The 21,660-nt window shown below is 43.0% G+C and overlaps 1 protein-coding gene across 2 annotated transcripts; it reads right to left on the reverse strand.

The window, feature by feature from the left end:
* Positions 1 to 5,529: 5,529 nt before the first annotated feature.
* Positions 5,530 to 20,870, reverse strand: Tnfsf15 (TNF superfamily member 15). 2 transcript variants are annotated; one of them, XM_028780030.1, is made up of 5 exons: positions 20,652 to 20,870; positions 13,039 to 13,057; positions 10,545 to 10,568; positions 9,435 to 9,473; positions 5,530 to 6,232 (listed from the first exon to the last, which is right to left on the reverse strand). In XM_028780030.1, exons 1-5 carry the CDS (start codon positions 20,868 to 20,870, stop codon positions 5,778 to 5,780), a joined length of 756 nt encoding a protein of 251 aa, XP_028635863.1. In that variant the 3' UTR covers positions 5,530 to 5,777. The 2 variants fall into 2 exon arrangements, with proteins under 2 accessions (XP_028635863.1, XP_028635862.1); XM_028780029.1 differs by lacking the exons at positions 10,545 to 10,568; positions 13,039 to 13,057 and adding an exon at positions 10,450 to 10,492.
* Positions 20,871 to 21,660: the final 790 nt, after the last annotated feature.

The raw sequence follows: 21,660 nt of genomic DNA on the forward strand, positions 1-21,660 counted from the left end.
GCAGTCAACTTGCTTTAAAGATTCCTGTTTCACCTTTCAAAGCTGGAGATATTGATGACTGGTACTCCCTCCAGACATTCATGAAGCTTTAGGGAACCCAAACTCTGTATTCTCTTGCTTGTATCACAAGCACTTTAATGGCTTAGCCATCTACCCAGCCCCTAGATGCATTTTTAAAAGGATTCCAAGGTTACTCTTGGATACTAATCCAGAAAGAAAAACAAATGAACAAAAGAATAGAAATGATTCTGTAGCCTTCAGTGTCAGTTTATTAAATTACAACTGTTACATATGTTACCATATATAATTTTCCATTTACAGAGATTAGAATTCATACATGGGATGCATACTAGTTAATTATATACCCAAGAACATACAATATGCATTTTACCATGGTGATGTGACGTTTTAACATAAAACATACAACCAATGAAAGCACATGGGGCTTATCAATAAGATCAGGTGAACACCTACATCTGTTCAGCCTGAATACCCTCTAAGACAAAAGAGGGGCACATTGTGTGTGTCTTAATGACTTTAAGACAAAAATCATGTAAGTCTGCATATCTGTGTACTTGCTACTGTGAGCCTCCTTCCTCTTATGTGCACACAGAAGAGCAGGACTTGCCTGTTAAGGACCCTCTTGGTGTGACAATAACTAGGTGTGACAGATGCTTAAAATAAAATAAAATAAAATAAAATAAACAAAACCACTAAACAATTCATGGATCAAACTGAAAGGCTGTTGAGTGTGGTGAGAGGCAGGAAGTCTAGTTTTAGCCTCAATACTCCATTGAGCTACTGCCCAACACCAGGCTTCATATGCTACCTCTCCTGACCTGTGCTTCTTCATTCTTGAAGTGACATAAGTTTGGATTGCAGCTCCTGTTAGCTTTAAAATCCCATGACATTCTCTACACTGGCCAAGCCCCTAGAGTTGGTGAGGGAATAGATTACTCTTCTAGTTCATTAGGAACCAGTGAACGCTGGGCAAGGCTCTCAGGTTTGTCATGGTCAAGTAGAAGTCCACTAAAGGCTGGCCACATGGCTATAGATTTGGAGAAGGAATTCTTTGACTTTATCCCCCCCTGACCTCCATGATGCAATGGTTTCTATAAAACTCTCTTTTTGCTTGACCCTTTTCAGTGAATGAACAATCACTACAAGAACAAAATCTATTTGTGGTCAGAAAATTGGTTTAGGGATGAAGCCAGAGATGTGACCACCATGTGTAAGCAGTCTCCTTGCTCTTCTACGTTGCCCCATGAAAACTCAGATATTTCTGTCTTCAATTTCTTTTTTAGTTGCATCAAATTGAGTGCCACTTGCCAAGAGTAGAGTTATGGCTATTCCATTACCATACTGTGTGGCTTTGAAAAAGTAACTGCAATTCAGGCTTGTGAGTCTCCTCACAAGCTACATCTACAAGATGGGTAGATGAAAGAGGTGGGGGTAAGGATTACTGAGCTCAGGAAGTTTTAACAATGACAGAATAGGGCACGACATGAATATAGAAACTCTGATGTAATACTGTCACCGCTACTAAACTAGCCAGAGGCTAGCAGGCAATATTAGAATACTGCTAATATTCAGGACAATATTTCAAGCTTAAATTAATTGTGACTGAAAACAGCAAAACCCTCCCAGTATTCTCTAAGCCATAAAAAAGCAGGGGATTTTGCAGCCAGACATATCTGCATGTACTTTGCAAGGGACAGACTATAAACAAACCTGCTCAAGCGATTAATCCCCTATGTCCCAATCATGGGAACCTGATTGAGTAAGAGCTTGTGAGAAATACCATGCAAGAGAGTGCTGCTGGCAATGGCTGAACCATGTGCACAGCAAACTCGTGGGCTTTCACAATCCAGAGTAGTTGACAGGCACAAACTTGGAATTTCCTCTGGGGTGACGTAGCTTGCACTGGAATGAATCCAAGGCTCTGGCATGCCCTGCTGTTGAGTAGAATCTGACATACATAGAGAAATCACGTAGTACAAGTACACTTTCATTTTTCCCCCTCTGTACCTTAGTAAATCACCAAATATGCCTCAGAGATTATAGCCTGGGAATAGTGTTCTGTAAAACAGATCTAAAAACAGCTAAGGTCAAAATTTGAGTGACCCATGCTGCATGTTGATTAATGGCTGTTGCTGGGAACATAGACTTTTCAAAGCATCTCTAGGTGTCCATAAAGTTCTAACATTTTCAAAGGTGTTTGTGTCAAAATTTGAGGCCAGTAAGTAACAGCCTCTTTGAGAAAGTTGTTTCAATAATGGCCCTTGCCACAGGGAATGGTATCCTTACATCCCCTGGCATTTATTTATGAGAAGCTGCCCTTGATTAGCTCACAAAAAAAAAAGAAAGAAAAAGAAAAAAGAAAATCACTTAAGCGGAAATTCAAACCATTTTGTTAACGATTCTTTCATCAAATGGCACCCATGTTCTTAATAAGAAAGTATCAGTGGGTCTCCAGTTAGCTAATTAATTAGCTAATACAACCAGAGTGATTAAAAGCTCCACAGACGATGGAGATGCCAATCTGTTCAAATGAGTGGATCTGAGACTAAAATAATTTATGTCTCTGTCCCCAGGGCAAGCAAGTACTAGGTAAATGTTTATAGACTCGATTTAAGTTTCAGCAGCCTTTGAGATGCATTTGACTGCAAAGCATTTCTCACTAAATTAACTATTTTCCAAAAACACACAACCCCTTGCCCAAATCCATGAACATATTACCTTATCTCCAAGGACCAGCCTGTGGTCTATTTGGTTTTTTGTTGTTTTGGTTTTTTGTTTTGTTTTGTTTTTAATGTAAGACAAGGTCTTTTTATGTAGACCAGGCTTTCTTGAAAATTACTATTGAGCCCAGGTTCTCCTCAAACTCATGGCAATCCTCCTGGCTCAGCCTCCCATGTGCTGGGATTACAGATGAATGCTGCCACACTTGACTCCATCACATATTCTTAAAACCATTTTTTTCCATTTTGCTTTAAAAAACAGCATGTTCCTGTTTGCTATGGGAATACTTAGTATCTTGGATACAGAAGTGCTGGTTTGAGTCCAATTAGAAATGTTTGATGCTGCTTCTTGACAGCATGTATTTGTGTATATATATATATACACATATATATATACACACATATATATGTATATACATATATATATGTACATATATATATATATATATATATATATATATATATATACAAAATCAACAATTACAGTCTTCAAAAAACAGGAGCAAAATAAATACATGTCAGGGACAAAGCCTCAAGCACCTTTGGATGTTGGATGTCAGGAAATTTATGATCCATGTCTTGGATCAATTTTGAAGCCAACCAGATCACTCTTGGGCAGCTTTGAAGGCCCTTGACATTAAGATTGGTTTTTGTAGAGGTGACCAGCTCATTCTGACTGCTTTTGGGCAAGTCTTTTCCCATAAGTCTATGTAGCTCAATGTTCTCATGCACCATGAAGATATACTCAGGCAGAGAGAGCATCTCACTCTCCTTTCTGCCCTTGGAGCCAGACTGGAGTAATTGGCACAGTGTCCTCAATTGACTAATGAGCATTCCTCTCAGGGTTTTAGACCTAATTAAAAAAAAAGTCCTTCTTCTGTGACACCTCTTCCTCCAGGTCACTCCAGGCAGCCCAGCTTCTTTCAGGTGTGATTTCCCCTATGAAGAACCAGGGGGAGGTGACCTCACCTTTGCCTGTGTTCTCACTGAGTCCTGTGATATTTCAAGAAGTTGAAGACAGAAAAGGGGCCAATGTAAGCTGTCTTAGCAGAAGCTAGTGTACAACCTAGGTTTGGTAGGCAGCGGAGATGAATTTTATAACAAATTATTACTCAACAAATTTTGATCAGCTACCACTACTCTACCAGCCACTGTGTGGAGCCATACCGCCCATCTCTGCTTCTAAGTTTTCCTAGCAGGTGGTTTAGCAGTGATTTGGGGCCAGGTTTATCATCAGACTCCTCTGAGGCATCTGCCATGACACGGGCATTTCTAATTGAAACTGTGCTACTGGAAGTTCTTGGCCATTTCACACCCAAGTTTTAGTCACCTGGTGGGATGTTAGGTTTGATCATGAAATTCAAGCATCACTGTTGGAATATTATTGATCGTATAAAGGTTACAGAATAGGTCACCCTACATAAAATGCATGAAGTTAACATGCCTCCTTCTAATGGCCTCATTTGTTCCTGAGAAATGAATGAATTTCTGCTTTACAGATCAGTCAAGCAGCTAAAAGATCAGGGTCGCCCCTTTTACCCCTGTTAGTATTGGAAAATCACAACAAGGAAATGAAACCAAGGAAGCACAGAGGGACCTCATCCTCCAAGTTCTCCTCCCATAAGAGGCTTTGTCTGAGCAGGTTAGTTAAGTTCATATTTAAATCCCTTTGAATATTTTAAGGCAAAATACCTATGTAGCATTCTTCATACAAAGCTGCAAACCAAACTTGAAAGCTGATCGAGATAAAGGTCTCCAGATTTGATGATTGACATTTTGTTGTTGGTCCTTGGAGAATAAGTAAATTGACTCCTGGCATGAATCAAGTGTTTGCACAGTGGTCCATTTCAGTAGATATCTGTCTCTAAACTGCTTCAGTGTCTCTATCAGCTGGCTAGCCTACACCAGACAATGACAGAGACAACCTTTGCAGGAACACTGTCTTTCAGGACTTGAAATTTTTCTTTAAAATTTGTTTGTTCTTACATTTATTTAGTTAGTTATGTGTGCATGCCATGGCATTTGTATGAAGGTTTGAGGATAACTTGTACGAGTCAGTTCTCTCCTTCTAGCTTTGGGCTCTGGGAGGTCAAACTTGGGGTGTCAGGCTTGATGACAAACACCTTTACCCGGGAAACCTCTTTGATGGCTGACTTGAAGTTATTCTTCAGTACATTCTGAGTGGTAGTTGATCAGGATTCACTTAGTTTTAAAGTAAAATTTGACTTTCTCTTCATGATCCTGTGGGCTGAGTGCGCAGAGCATAGTAGGTACTCAAGAAACATGTTCTCACAACAATAAATGTATTCTATGTTCTATGTGTATGTAGAATTCCCACTTGCATGCTTGGATATTAAATGATGCAATCATAAGAAAGGTGAGCTTTCTCCTGCACATCAGAAAACCAATTCCTTTTTGGAGAATATTGAGGAGAAATACCAGTTCTTTTCTCTTTTTTCCTCTTTCTTTCTTTCTTTCTTTCTTTCTTTCTTTCTTTCTTTCTTTCCTTCCTTCCTTCCTTCCTTCTTTCCTTCCTTCCTTCTCTCTTTCTTTCTTCTGTCTGTCTTTCTTTCCTTCTTTGTTAGGTTAGGCATGAAAGAATGTGGAAATGCAAATAAAGGACTTTTGCCTCTGGAGGAATTACATCATTTTCTCAGACTCTCTTTGGATTCTGTCCTTAGCTCTTGAACTGAAGTAAGCTTATTATCAAACTCAGCTGTAACCGACCTGCTGGTTCCGAAAGGACTAGGACAGAGGGTACCGAGGAAAGGTTCTGTCCTGAGATCAGTAGATTGTGCCGTTTCAATTTTTAAAACCTAGCAGGTCTCTATCAAACATGAGCTGTTCTTAGTTTTCCATTTACTATTTTAGTCCATAAGGCACCTAAGGATCAACTTTGGGTTCCTGAATTATATAGCTAAACCACTGTCCCCTATTCCTGATCCATCTAAAGCCCCTGTTTATAGTTCCATATGAGCAAAGGAAATTGGGAAGTAGGAGGCAGGGGAGCCCTGTGGAATGAGGGTTGTTTTCTCCTCATAGCAAGTAGGCTCCAAAGAAAGTTTTATCTTCTCTTGTGTAATCCACCAAGGAGATGTCACTGACATTTACCATCAGCCTGTCTCCTTCTTCCAAGAAGAGCACGGCTCCAAGGTAAAGGGGCTGAAACCACTTGCTGCTTATTTCACACACAGACTTGGTCCCTGTGAGGAGGTAGGCAGGCTCAGGATAGCTGTCGGCTACCTTGTTGATAACCACAGTGATGGAGTCTGGCTTGTTTGGTCGTCTCCCCCGGATGATGTCACCACACTCAGATGTGGTCCCTCGGAATGTGATCTGGGAGTAGATGAAATAGGCTCCTGACTCTGGGATCACCAGGAATTTGCTGGTGTAGTTCATCCAGTTCTTGGTGAAGGCCAACCCTACTTCATGCTCCCAGTGCAGAACAGAGAGCTGATTTTCCAGATGCTGTCCTTGAGTTTGTTTCCGAACTGCAAGTACAGTAGAGAAGTTTAATCGGCACAGGTCGGAACCTGTGGTTTATCAGAGTAAAGTCTTATACCATTTTTCTGTCTGTCTGTCTGTCTGTCTGTCTGTCTGTCTGTCTGTCTGTCTCTGTCTCTCTCTGTATGTGTGTGTGTGCCTATGTGTGTTTGTGTTCACGTTGTATCTACATGTGTGCATACAAGTACACATGCGTGTGGAGGCCAGAGATAGAAGCTCTACATTTTGAGATACGGCTTTTCACTGAACCTGCAGCTCACCAATTTTAAGAGACTGGCTGGCCAGAAAGTTCTAGGGATCTGTCTGTATCTGTCCCACCAGCCTTAGGGATACAGGTGCGAGTGACTGTGCATAGATTTCCAAGTAGGTTCTGCTGATCCAAGCTTAAATCCTCTGCTTGCATAGCAGGCACTTTCTGTAGGGAGTCATCTTTCCAGCCTCTGTCTCCTGCACTCACTTTCCTTGGTCACCCTATGAGGTTAGCAATCTCTTTCACAGTCGGAACTTTGGCACTCCTGATAATTTAAGTTTGTGCCCTGGGGTGTGGTCACTCATATTTGGATCACTAGAAAAGATTTCCTTATTGACAAATTGCTGTTCTACATGGGCACAGTGCAAGTTAAGAAATCCTCTTATTTTTCTGTGTACCTGAAAAGAATTTCATGCTAAGTTGGCTTACCCAGGACAAGGCCAGACAGAGGCCCTCTCAGTTCTCATTCCTGAAGCTATTCATAGGTTTTGTCAAAGCTTCATCGTTTTTACACGAGTTTAGTACTTTATGTTAGATTGGACTGTCTGCCAGAGGTCCTGGAAACATCCACCAGTACAGAATCTACAACTCTATTCTCCTCTCCTCCCTCACTCTAGAAAAATTCGTTTTGCATAATGTGTCATTTTATTAAATCAGTGCTTGTTTTTATTTGGCATGTCGTTTTCTTTGAAAAAAGATAAATAATATTTGTGGGAAGAATTAAAAGAAGTGTAAAATTTGTGGCTATTAGGTAATACATTAATCTTTACTAGCTTTCTTGTTTCAGAAAAGCACTGTTCCAAAGGAAAGAGGGAGAAGAGAGGTGAGAGGGAGGAAGGAAGAGGAAGGAAAGATAGAGGGAGAAAGAGAGAGAAGAGGAAGAGAGGGAGAGGGAGAGAACGAGCTCATGAGAGGGGGAGTGCTAGCAACCATAGCAACCAACCTTGTCATTACATCACAACGCTGTGGTCCAATGTCACAAAACAGGCAGTAATCAATAATGTATTACCTGGAGACATGTTGGGACCAGAGACTCAGAACATTTTGGCAATTCTTCTCCTATACTGACAGGGCCAAATATAAGTCAATGCAATAGACTTGTGGAATGCAAGGAAGCTGGGCTTTGGGCCACTTGGGCCCAGTACCAACTCTGATTCTGCATCATGCAAAGCTCTTTAATCATCTGTAGAGATTGGTTTTCTCCTATGTACCTCAGTGTCTCATCTGGAAGCTGAGGATAGGGTTCTTTAGAGCCTTGTTCTGAAGATTAAGTGGGCAGAACAAATGTGAGCACTTTATAGATTACCATAAACTGGGAACTGTCCGGATAGCTTTTCCTGTTCAAATAAAGCAGCATATTTTATTTAGAAAGATTAAAGAGTAAGCTTGTGTCATTTTTATGTTTTATATGTTCTTATGCTTGCATCACTCCTAAATATACATTATATAAAACATATTAGCCAATGCTTTATGAAATATGCATACAGTTAAAGAAATAAATAGAACCAAACTTGATTCAAACCTCTGATGTCAAATAGGATAATTTGCAACAAGACGATTATTTTTAGAGGCAACAAAACCATCTTAATTCCCTATAACTACTTTAAAAACTCACAGCAATCACTATTATGTACTGACACTACAGTTTGGGCATAGCTTTTGTTTTAACGAAGAACTTAACAACTTGTGGATCCAATGGGTGACCAGAAACATAGATCCTAGACTTTCTAATACAGCAGTTTCTCAACCTATGGGGCACGACCATTGGAAAACGCTTATTTCTAATGGTCTTAGGAACAGAGGCATAGCTCAGTAGCAAAACTACAGTTATGAAATAGCAACAAAAATAATTTTGAGCTTGGGAGTTGCCACAACATGAGGAACTGTATTAAAGGGTTACAGCACTAGGAAGGTTGAGAACCACTGTGATCTAAGGTATCTTTCCCACTGTTGAATTGTCTAGGGTAACTTTTGCAAGCTTGCCACATATCCTGAATGGGTGTGGAATCCCACAGTCTCTGCATTAAATGGTTCTTGGAAAGCTCTGGCGCTTCCATATAGACATCTTATCGGTCACATCTAGTGGTCTCTGTCTCTTGACTGTGGATGATTGACTTGTGCTCTCTGATGATGCATAAACCAGTCCCTCTATGTCTGCAGAGAGGCAAGCTCTCTTGCACTGAATGCAGCAAAGCTGAGTTAGCTCAGCAGCAGCTGGAGTTGGGATAGGAAGCATGTTGCTTGAATCTTCCCAATGCCGACCCATCTGACTTGGAAAATGCAGATCAATGTCTGAGTTTAAATTTTCTCAATGTCTTTTCATGTGTGTATGTGGGGTATGAGGGGTGTGTGTGTGTGTGTCCCATGTGAAAACCAGAAGTTGACATCTAGTAACATACTCTGTTGCTTTATTTTTTGAGACAGATCTCTCTGGACCTGGAGCTTACTATTTCAGATAGCCTGGCTGTCCAGTGAGCTTCTGGGATCTGTCCAACTGCACCAGCACCACAGACACATAGCAGTATGCCTGGCTTTTTACATGGGTGCTAGGGATCTAGACTCAAGTTCTTAAATAATAAGCATCTCACTTACTGAGCTACCTCCCCAGCCCCTTCAAGTCCATCCAGGGATCTGTCATCTGTTATGAGATCCAGAATTACTTGAAGGACCAAGATGGAGGAAAGCCATTTGTGGATGGCTGAGTGTGAGCATGCCAGAGGAAAGCAGGAGAGACAGGTAGAACGCCGACTGCAGAGGACAGAGCACCCACCCATGAGTCATAGGCCCTTGGATCTGACACAGGGAAGAAATTATTCAAAATCCTTGATTGTCAATTCTGTTGCCAGTTTAAAGCCATCACAGTGAGTTTTGGTTAATATAGTGAAAAAGTATTTCAGATCTATGAACTGTGGTGTTTAAGGAAGTACAGGAAGGCTTACTTGTCAGGTGTGCTCTCGGTTTGTCTCTGGAAGGTGTGTCTGTAATAGAAGGAGAAATAATCTTTGAGTAATGGGTAACAGACTGAAGACAGCAACTGCAATGGAAGAGGAACATCAATCCTACTCACTGTGGTTCAGTTTCATGTCTTGTGGGCTTCGGATTGGTTCATGGTATCTGTAGGATACACCACCGGGATGTGGGAGACTCAGGAGTAAGAGTCTTAGGTGCAAAGGACTTTGGGCAAGTTGCCTAGCCTGGACTCTGTTCTCCTATCTCTAAGATGGGCACAGCAATCTCTACCTTGAATGCTGTGGTCACATGGTTCTTGGTTCTTAGAGACAAATAAACCATGGCTCATTGCTTCTTCTTTTAGCTATACTGTGAGGGCCAGATGATCTTTTGGATTCTTTATGGTTCTCTTACTATATCCACTGAGGAGTATGGATAACTCAACTGAGAAAGGATGTGGAGTGAGTAGGACCTACTCTGTCGCTCCATGATCTTGACAGATCCTTTACCATTTCTGTGCCTCTTTTCTCATTAATCTTTGAGAATGACCTTATCATTTCATGTTGGCTTTTGTGTTAAACAGGTTCTATAGTGATTCAGATGGTGTTGACTATAAACAGCAACATCTATTGTTTATTTCTGATGTTTTGGGAACTACTCTCATCCCTTAATAGGGGTTGATCAATTTCCTCTACACTCACCTTGCCAGAAAGGATAACCACTGTCAGAGGTGAATGACTGTAGACACTGATCTGTCTGAAGGCCACATTGTCTAGTATATCCCTGAGCTGGGAGTTTAGATTCAGGCCATGGATCATACATGTAGTCAGAGCACTGTTTTGCCTTCTTAGCAATGAGGGAGGAGCCTTATTATTCTCTAGGTCTGTCTACATGCCTTGGCTTGACAATTTGGCAATTATAGACCCATCTCCAATACATGTATACTAAAATTGTCAACAAAGTCCTTATCCCCCACAAGAAAAGACATCAATGATGAACACTTACAAACTGGTTGTATTGAAGGTTCAGATCTTGGTTCTGATATAACCTGTTGAGAAAAAGTACAGTTCAGATTTACAGTCCTTAAATCAAAAACCCACACAGCTGCCCATAAGACTCTGCTGCTGTCTAAGATTTGGTCCTCTTCTGGGAGGGGAACAGCATTGGAGTATCTCAGTTGGTGGGAATCTTGCATCTCAGCTCTGCACTCCTTTTCTAGAGACTACCAGTGGCCTTCCTTTCTCCTGTCTTTATTTCTTAGCTTCAGAGCTTTTCCTGCTGTATCTGAGGAGATTTCTACATCCTGTCATTGCTTGTAATAAACAAACTGGAAATTACTTTATTTTTCCCACACTATTTTGAAGGTTGTAACTATTCTTGTTATTGGCATATACTGCCTGTGTACCACGAAGGACTTGGTTAAGACACTCTCATCCCACCCTATCATATACTCTGACCATATTCACCCTCTCATATTCTCTTCTGCTCTCTTCTTTCCCCCAGCTATTCCTTTTCCCTCAAGATAGTCCTGCTTTTAATTCATGAAATCTACCTCTCTGCAGCTGTATCTATATCACTTGTATCCATCTCTCCCTAAGAATGGTTGTATATAATTGAGGATCCACACATGAAAGGAAACACACAATATTGGTCACTCTGAGTCCTAAGAAATGATTCAAAGAAATAATGACTACCTTCCCCTTCCCATCAGCTTTGCAATTCCTATTTGTTTCCACAGAACACATGAAGAATTCTTCCACCGTCACATCCCTAGTTCCTGAGTCCCTTCAGATTTTCCATGATAGAAGAAAAGCAACTGTCTTGATACCAGATAGACATGCATTTGGATTGTGGTTCTGTCCTTTGTCAATGGTAAGATCTTGTGAAAGATACCATTTTCTCTGAGTTTAGTGTACCCACTTATAAACTACAGATACTGACACCCCCAAACCTGAGTGACTTGCAGAGTTGAAGTGAAGATCAAATAAGAAAATGCCCCAGTCAGTTCAAAGGACACATGAAAATACAAGAACTATCATTCTCCCAGGCCTGAGCACAAACTCAGGAGCAAGGCAGGCTCCCAGCTTACTAACAGTACCATCAGCTTTCACACACTTGCCTTTGCGAGACAGTTCTCTGACTTGGATCCTGTAATTACACAGCCTCCATTAGCAGATTATTTCCTACTACCATGGACATCTCATCTATGTCTGCAGCTTAAAACCTATATGTGCACAGCACATGTGTGTGCTTGTGACTGAGGGAATGTAACTGTGTGAGTGCAGGGGAGCAGGCTTCAACACAGAAGAGTGTGCACCAATACATCCAGGTTCTGCCTCCTGCTCTCTGGGTCCTCCTACAGCTCCTTGGCAGACCTCCCTGCCTTTGGTTTCTTCCTTTTGTCTATTTTATATCTACTCTCTAGAGGGCTAACTAGAGATGATTCTATTATGACCGAGATTCTATTGTGCTCATCATGCTTTGGTGGATCCTCATGCCTTTCACAACATAGACCTATACTTTTTTTTAAAAAAATTACATTTTATTTATTTTATGTACATATGTATAGGTACAGTGCATGTGTGAAGGTCTGAGGACAACTTGTGCTGGTCTGTTTTTTACTTTCACCATGAGGATCCTAAAGCAAGCACCTTTACCCACTGAGCCCTCCTACTGCCTCAGAGTTCTATCTCATCCTGACATCCCATGTCCCACTGGTCACCTCTCTTGTTACCAACTGCTTGCTCTTTTCTATTTCCTCTGTGTTTCCAGCTGTAAGAAGAAACCACAGTGTTCCTCAGTCAATAGATTTAAAAGTACGAAGAGTGCAGTTGTTGCTTATTTGTGCTGGCAGCACGTCCTTCGGCCTCATGAAACACACTATAGTAGATTCTATCCATATCCCCATAGTAACAATGGGGCTTGCCAAATGTCCTCCATCCCATATGTGGGGGGACTAGCATGTTAACTCTGATCAGGTGACTTCAAAATCTCAATATCAAAACTCTGCCCTTATAGTTTATGGACAAGCTCCTGATGTATTAAGGCAGAAGACGTGAGAGTCAGCATGGTGATAGTGGGGTGAGCTCAAGGTTCATTAAACAGATGACTGATCCAGAACTGTGAGGACCTGTGGAAAGCAGTCTGAACAGAGGCTTACAGGTCCTGTACATGTCAGTCAGATGATGAAGGATGAAGAGCCACACTGGAAAAGGCTAACAGCACGTACAAGAAGAAGGAAGGCCAACTTCACATGGGAACATTTACTTCTCTGCTGGGAAACCACATCATTCACCCTGCTTATGTTGGGCTGAATGGACACTCAGCAAACGTTTTGGGGCATCCCTCTTTGACTAAGAATTCCAGGGCTGTGAGCTGGTACCTGGGCTATGCACACAGGTTCCTGATGGGTCTTTAGGGTTTTTATTACTTAGACACACACATTTTATTTTTATATATGGATGGGATGCATGGGTTTTAGTGGTTCAGATTGCCACTAGATACAAAGGCTGAGCTAGCTCCCTGCTGGAAATGCTGGAAGGTATTGAAGACTATACCACTCCCAGAATCTGAAGGGAAACTGTAAGCTGGAACTCTCTTTTCCTTTCATTCGCTCATTTTTTTTTAAACAATGACTGTCATGGAGAAGAAGCTACTGTGAAGGGGCATGACAGTAGATGAGGTGGGAAGGGGTGGGGCAGTAGCTTGTCTAAGGAAAGGTTCAAGAACCAAGATGTCCTGCTGCCTACATTCCAGATGGTGGCTCGCAACCTTCCTGTTAACCTGGCAATTAGACATCCTTCCTGTTCTCTAGGTGGGGTTCCTCCAAACATTTTTGGATGACTCAGGAGTCCTGAGGAGATGAAAGCTCCCAAGGACTGCTGTATTGGTTTCCAAATCCAAACGGACCCTGGCCCCAGGCCACACCTCAAGAAGTAGACATTTTCCCTTAACATGACCATGGGCTGAGAATCAGAGTCTAATTCTATTTCTTGGGATAATGTTTTTCTCTCTGTAGGAGAATTTGCTAGGCAGTGTCTGGTTTGCCCTTACCACTTTATTCCCAGTATGCAAGGAAGTGTCCGTGTTTTTACTGAAGTATGAGTCTGCAAAATTTGGGCCTCAGGAAGTCCGGGGCAGAGAGGAGTGGGTAACGGGGCAAAGCTCGGATTCAGTGACGTAGTCAGGGTTTCACACCTCAAAAAACTAGGAGACAGGTATTTTTGGCTAGCTTAAAACTTTTTGAGCCTGGAGAGATTGCTCAACAGTTAAGAGCACGTATTGGTCTTGCAAATGACCCGGGTTCAATTCCCAGCATCCATATTGTAGCACTTATTCATGTGTAGATTCAGTTTTAGGGGATCTGATGTTTTTTTACCTTCCTAGGCACCAGATGTGCATGTGGTACACATACACACATACCACCAAAACACTTAAACACATAAATAAAATATGCAAATCATCATCATTACCAACAACAAGCAAACAATATCTTAACAGCTTAAAGGTGGGTAGCAATAGCCTGTTAGTAGTACGGTTTCCAAAGTTTCCCCAAATGTCTGCCCGGAACACAGCTGAGACTCTGAAAATGTTTACTGAGAATTGAAACGGATAGCCAGAAACCTTGTCAAAAGAAACAAAAACCAAAATGCTAATGTGTACACTCATGACCTTACATCCTAGTGGGACAGTGGGGTGTCCAGGACATGCAGCATTAAAATATAACTGGTGCTTCCTCCATCCGCCTTCCCCCACTTAATTCTTGCAGGTTATAACGCTTATCTTACACTATTCTATGATTGTCTTTCTTTCACTGGTTGCTTTTTTATTTTTTTTTGGCATGATGACTACTAGTGACCCTTTGCCTCAGACTGTGTCCTTCACGTATTTCTCGACTGAATCTACTTTTTCCAACTGGGCAGAAAAAAGGCTGGAGTGAAGGGGGAGCCACTTAGCCATATACTCCTGTGTGCTAGGCTCTGTGCTGGGCCCTGGTGTGTGAGCGTTTTAAAAGTCTGTGCAAGCTGACGTCATCACAGGTGTTTAAAGGTCTTAAGAAAGTACTGACAGTCAAAGGTAGGGAGAGGGATCTGAACCTTTGGAGCAAATTCAGATTCTGACGCACACACTAGGATCCTGATGAGCATTGTCAAGGAACACAACATAAGTAAGTTAGCAGTGAGCTGGCCTTTGAGATTTCCTGGCATTCCCCCAGAAAAATCCCTGTGAGTATATATTAATTAATGATCCACTTAGCCTTCCCTCCCACTTTTGGAGTCACCTGCCCATCTATTCTGTTCACAAACAGGAAATTATATTCATTTCTTGCTGTCATAAACGCTGCAATTGAAAAGACATTCATGTTTTATGACCCAGGACAGTTCCCTCCGCCCATCTAGGGAAAATCAGTGCGTTTGAGGCTTCCTTTCCTCTGTATTTTCACAATGATAAATACAACTGGAAATGGCTGCTTTTGAGGTCACTTCATTGCATCATCCTCTGCATTGGCCTGGACCACGGTTGCCATGGTATATATTTGATCTGGCCCAGAGCAAAAAGTCAGGGGTTTGCAGCAGAGCAAATTTGGAAATTCCGACTTTGTTATTTCTTGACTCCTGATTCTGGCACACTAGCTGACCTTGGTATTCTTTCCTGGCAGGCCTAGCCTTCTAGCTCAGAGATGCCACACTTAAAGTCAATATCAATTCATTTATTTTCTCTCTTTCTTTGGGCCCAAGCAACAGCAATCCTCCTGGACTGTCTGCACCTTCCACGCTAGGGTTTTATAGCTTTGGCTGTAAACAGAAGTTGCCATTGGATCTGTTTTTACGAGAAACAGCAGATTTTAGAATCTGTTAGGAGTTTGGGGTGACTTTATTCTTTTCTCCAAACAGACACTGTGTAGGCTTCATAGATACATAGTTTACTTCTGGACTCTGCCTTTTCAGAATGCAACTCTGGAGAGGAAGCAGAATGGACCAGTGTCTGCTTCAAATCCTCAGCTTGCTGCTACTGTCTGCTCCTGGCAGGCAAACGGTTCAGGCCGGGAGACAACTTTACACAGTGCTAGGGAGGACATGGGAGTTTGCCAAGCTAGAATGGTGCTTGCTGTGGTGCAGGCTTGCCTGAGGGAGTGACAGCCCGGCTCAGGAAGTGACTGATATGTGCTGTGGCCCTAACCGACTAGGATGCACATCTTCCTCTCTTGTTCTGCTTTTGAACCGCCGCTGTCTTCCCTGTCAGCTGCTCACAACCTAACTTTTGGGGATAAGCCCCTTTTCCACACGGGGCTTCCTTGGGTTGTAGCAGGGGTGGCTCCACTATGGGAGCAACATGCTCACGGGTTTTTCATCTCAGTTGTTTGTGTCATGTAGACAACGCTGAGGCTCATGGTTATTGTTTACCTTCAAAACAGGAAAAACAACTTAGGCAAGATAAGAGGCCTGTCCAAGGTGGAGTTCGTAGAGAAATCCTCTGGGTGGCATCCCTATTTTGCCTATAACTTTCTGGATGTTTTGCAGAATTCCCACTCTAGTCCCAGGAAGAAAGCACATTCATTCCCTCATTTTATGGACAGAGTCTGAGGCCCAGGGAAGGCTGATCTATTGCCCAGTACTTTATCCCCCTTTCCATCCAGAAAACACAAGTGAATGTCTTTGCAAGTTACCACTAGGTATCTTTCCAAGTGGAAATAGAGTTAGCATTTACTGCATCCCAGACTTTCCTGGGGTGTGGGGTAAGGGAATGAGGTAGGGGAGGGAGTACAGGAAACCGTGGAGTCTTGCAGGGCTTTTGAGGAAGGTGGAGAAGTGAGATTAAAGGGTCCTGAGGAGAACATGAGGACAGTCTATGAGGGGTATACAGATGAAACAGGAGTGCTATACTGAGCAGGAAGCCCTACCACACAGTAGGGAGACTTACTGTACAGAATTCAGTACCATTCTATGCCTTGTGTGCAGCTAAGAGGATTCAGTGTCCTGAGCCAGGGTTGGGTGGGGTTGGGGTAAGAACAAAGACCTGGCCTTAGGGTGCCATTTCCAGAGGGGCTAGGGCACCTGTTCTGGAGCAGTGACAACTCTTCAGGACCCTGGAGGATACCTGAACCATGGTCAAATGCTATCCATAAAAAGAGTAGTTTCAGGAAAGAGGTCTTGGTGATAGGAAAAGATTGGAGTGTACAAGGGGACACAGAGACACTCATAAGTCAACAAAGTTTCATAGCACCCAAACCTACTCTCCAGCCTGCGATGGCAAATTCCATAGCAGGCAGGGAAGTTGTGCTCTGTGAAGTAATCTCCCTAAGCAGGGGAGTTCCCTGGTCAGCATGATGTAATGTAAGTGCTGTTCTTGGCTAATCCCCACCATGGGGAGACACCCTACTTACCTTATTTCTAATTGCCTGCATTTCATACATAGGCAAGCAGACACCACGAGAAGGGAGGTGACATACTAACTAGGGTCAGTCTAGAATTCAGACTGGGGTTGAGATTTCAACAACCGACCCATGACCTTTCCAAAATGCAGATCACGCTAGCCCTTTTCACAGCTCCGAAGATCCTAAAACACTATACTACTTCTATCTTTTTCTTAACACAGAGAGCACATACATTTTGTTCAAGGAGTATTTGCAAACACTTCTTCCCTTCCCTGGTGTCTCAGCCTCCCACTTCCCCTCTTTGGGCGTTCACAGAAGCACTGATTTCTCAGCTCTTCATGGGATACTCCATGTGTTTATAAATGCCTACATGTAGATGAACTCTATAAAAAAACAAGCATGTGCTATTATGTATATGTTTGCCTCGAGCCACTTGGCTCTTCACATTGAATTTATAGATGCTGGGCTGTATCTGCTTGCCCCTATAAAACTGCAGTCTCTTTGTGCCTCTAATCAGATTGCCCGTGATGTGTATCACGTCTTAGTTTAAGGATTATTCAGTAACAGAACAGAAGTATTTGTTTCCCTTCTGGCTTTCCTGAGAGAGAGGTCTTCTGGGTTGGGAGACAATTTTGTTTTCAATTATATTTCTTCGGCATAAGAGTGCGAGGCCACCTCTCTGATTCACCCAGCACCCCTGGCAGCTCTAATTTCCTGCTGAGCTATGTGTCCTAGATGGGTGGGTGACTCAGAATGCTGTAGAAGATTTGATCTGTGAAACTCCTCACTGGGTTAGCATGGGGGTACTGGTAGTGGTCCTGGCTTTCCTCCAAGGCATTGCTCAAAGTTTTCTTCTTGTGGTGTGATCTCCAGAACCTAGTGCAGTGTGAATGATCACCGTGGCCAGACGGCAGAGCAGGGGTCTCAGGTTGTCTGGTTTCAAGTTTGGCTCTGCCTTTGACTAGAGGTACAGGCTTAGGTAAGTATCTTCATCCCCAACTCCTGCCCAGTTTTCCTATCTGCAAAACAAAGGAATGGCTTACTTCTAAATCAAAAGTAGTCTTTGACAGGGACCTGGGGAACAGCCTTTATTTCACAGGTGCCTTCCTGGACTCTTGCATAAAGCCTTTTTGGAGCAATGTCACCCGTGCTCCGTGGCCAGGTGAGGGAACACCAGGACTTCCACAGCTCCCTTTTCAGTGTCCTGCATCAACCTCAAAGTCCCTTGAGGCTCACGGTCAAGTTTCCCTGGTGGTTGTCTGGTGCCTAGCATTGAGTGTCAATCATATTTCAGGATCCCAGGGCATGCGGTTTTGCCACATTCCAGACATACAAAATGTTCCTGCACGTGTCTCATTAGTAATGTCAGCATGCTGACAGAAACGCCCTCTTTGGCAGAAAAGGAAACAGCTCAAAGACATGAAACTGGGAGCTTGTTTGCCACTTGGCCAAAAATGGCCCAGCTGACCGGAGAGTCTCATTTTAGCCCAGTTTGCCCTCATTGGATCTCACGTTCTGTCCTCTCCTCTGGGTCAGTAATTCTCTTTTAGGAACCCCCAGTTTCATCTCTGCCTTCTCAGTGTGGCTCCATCCTGGCGAGGCTAACCTCTTAGCATAGGTGCTGCCTGGCTTCTTTGAGCCATGACTTTTACTTGAGTCTGGTGATTGGGATCAAAGGTCTGGAGGGGAAAATGGTCAGTGATTCTTCTCCCCTCTGCCTGCACTTTTCCCTGTCCAAACTTCTGCATCCTCCAGTGAAGCCCTTCCTGAAGGTTAGTGCCATACTAATGCTAAAACGAACTCCAAAATAGTGCTTTTCTACATTCCTAATGCTGTGATCCTTTATTCCAGCTCCTCTTCTTGAGGTGATTCCCCAGCCATAAAATTATTTTGTTGCTACTTCATTGAAACTTTGCTACTGTTATAAATCATAATGTAAATATCCGATATGCAGGATATCTGATATGCTACCACTGTGCAGGTTGCGGCCTACAGGTTGAGAGTCAGTGTTCTAAAACTCCTTTTACCCCATCCCAAGGAATTGGTGCTAATAGCTTCCCAGGCCACTGACCCTGAATGTTCCTAGCTGTTCTGTGTTCCTTCTGTCTGTGCTTCTCAGCAAACAGGTCAAAAGCTCCCCTCCTCTTTTAAGCCTCTACAAGCTGTTTCATAAATATTTTTCTCCCTTAAGACTTCGCCTTGAGTGGCCAGCTGCTTTTTTTCAGGACTTGGGTCTCTCTAGCCATCCCAGTCTCAGGCCCTTTACTTTTCTGTTTTGATGCTGAGATGTCCTATAGTCCGGTTAAGCAACAGCCTCCTGCATCCCTGTGTGGCTCCCCTCTAGGGAGATGGCTTTCTTCATGGTGGGATGGGGTATAGGTATTGATGTGGCTCATACCTAAAGCATCTGAGTTGGGATTGTGAGGAGGGGACTCTGGGGTGTTCCAGTTTGAGATGACAGCAGAACCCTCTTTATGAGTCTTCCTGTTGCATCATTCCCCCCTGCCAATTCCAGTCTCTGGACTGTATCTAGATAGCCTTCTCTGGCTTCTGCTAACACGGGAACTGTAGACAGCATCCTGAGTAGTAGGATCCTATTGTATATTAGGGTACATTATTGTATATTCAGAGTCCAAGAAGGCACAGGTTACTCGAGGCCACTTGATACTACTATGTTCAATACTACTGCTATCTTTGTATGAGTTGAGAACACCCTGGAGTGCCTCAGTCTGGTGTGTGTGTGTGTGTGTGTGTGTGTTTCCTGGGGTCACACCCTGACCTCCGATTTTCTAATCCTTCTAACATAAGCAACCTTCCTGGTCTACCTGCACATTTTATAAACCATAACACGTGGCTGGCTGAATCACCGTTTGTTGACCCTGATGGAGTGACAGGAGTTACACATTAGCCACAGAGTGGAAATTGACAAAGATTGATTAGATTTCTAATTAGGCTGCCTATTTTTGCTTTTAGTCCTTAATCTTTGGGACTAAAGTGGAATCAGTCACTACAGACCGTGCCAGATATTTTTCCCTAAAGAATATTCTTTAAATAACACACTTTGACCTTTTGGATCTTTCTTGGGTGTCCCCAGCCCTGGCTTTGTCACCTCCTGGACATTTGCCCTCTCATTCTCCAGGCACCTCCCCTATACCCTTGTGGTGGCTAAGCATCTTTTTAGCCCCAGTGAGATCTCAGAGTCAGTAGGTTCTTAGTTGAACACTGAAAAACATATCTAAATCCAAGAAGAGGAATTGGTTAAATAAATTTTATCACATGCATATAGTAACATAATATAGTCACCCATACATCATGGTGCCATGGAGCTATTGCCATAGCAACCATTTTATACTTTGTAGAAATCTCAGAATAATCCTTCATTGTAAATAGAAAGGAATTCTATACTTTAGATCATTAATAGTTTGCACCTCTATGGATTTCTGAGTAAGGCTTTTTCTTCATTTCCTTGTCTGTGATTCCTGTTTCTTTCCCCTCAATAATCATGCATTATGTAATATAATTTAAGAGCTTTTTGTTTAAGGAAGAGGAATGTTTTCCAAAGTATTGGCGCACAATAATTGTAATGATCTAAAAAAAAGTATATGGAGTGTGAAGTTATCCTTGCATAAACATGAGATGAAACAATTCAATTCCCTGGAAATGCAGAGTTAAGAACCAGATGGGACCTTTCCACCTCTCACCCTCCCGCTCTGTATTTGCTTTGTACAGGGGAGCCACCAGTGCTATCCATGAACAGCTCTGTCCCAAGCTGGAAAATGTGGCTGCCTGGAGAGAGACCACTGGTTCTCTAGGCAGGAGAAAGCTTACTTACCGGAAATATACAGTCTTTTCCGGGGACCCGGAGCTGGCCAGACATCAAGAGGGTGCTAAGTCCTGCGAGGATGGGAAATGACAACAGGCAGCAGGTGAGAGCCAAGCAGGCTTTGCTCCTGGCAGCTAGCCCGGCCCTGGCCTCTGGCCTGTGCCTGCAGCCTTCCGGCAGCATTTCTGGGGCTGCTTCCCCGAAGCCTAGCCCCAGCTCCTCTGCCATGCTTCTGCTGTCTTGGAGATACTTCTGATTCCTTCTGACCAGAGAACCCCCCATTAAATAAGAGAGCAGCTGTCAAACTGCGTGAGTTCATGCCAGTCCTCTCCTCCCTTTTTTACTCTCCCCTCCCCCTGACAGCCCTCTGCAGCCCGCCCTGCCCGGCTAGGGAATGTGCCGCCTACAACAGAAACCAAGTTTGGTTTAAGAAAAAAAAAAGAAGAAGAAGAAGAAGGAGAAGAAGGAGAAAGCTTTCCCAAGCATATTTATATACAGTATGCTCATGTGCTCTTTCCTTCGTTTACAGAAGGAAGTCAGGAAAGTCCCTGGAGGAGGAGATCAAGAATGCATCAAGTCAATGGGTGGGGAAAATTAAAATGTACCTGCTCCCTGCCCTGGACTGCAGCCAGCTGAGCTGGTCTGGGGAGTGTGTTCCTTCTGGAAGTGAAAGTGAGGGACTAGGAGGTGTGGCTGGCAACAGGAAATGGAAATCACGTTTACATCAGCCCTTTGTCAGTGTCCACAAGCCTCTTGCTCTAATAGCAATTCCCTGTCATTGTACACATGGCAGCACTGACGCTCGGAATGGCACCTGCCCTAGGTCATTCTGGAAGGAGGAAAGCAGAACCAGAGAGATGTTCATTCTAAGTTATGAGCAGACGTGGGCATTATCTGTGAAACATAAGGATATTTCTAACCCCAGTTCCAGCAGAGAGTATCTGGTTGTGGTCTTAGAAGTGACTGTCAGAGAGATAAGGACACAGGCTTCTGTTAATTTTGTCCCAAAGTTAACTTA

This window comes from Grammomys surdaster, unplaced genomic scaffold (assembly GCF_004785775.1).
Source record: "Grammomys surdaster isolate TR1022 unplaced genomic scaffold, NIH_TR_1.0 363, whole genome shotgun sequence".
Taxonomy (NCBI): Eukaryota; Metazoa; Chordata; class Mammalia; order Rodentia; family Muridae; genus Grammomys; species Grammomys surdaster.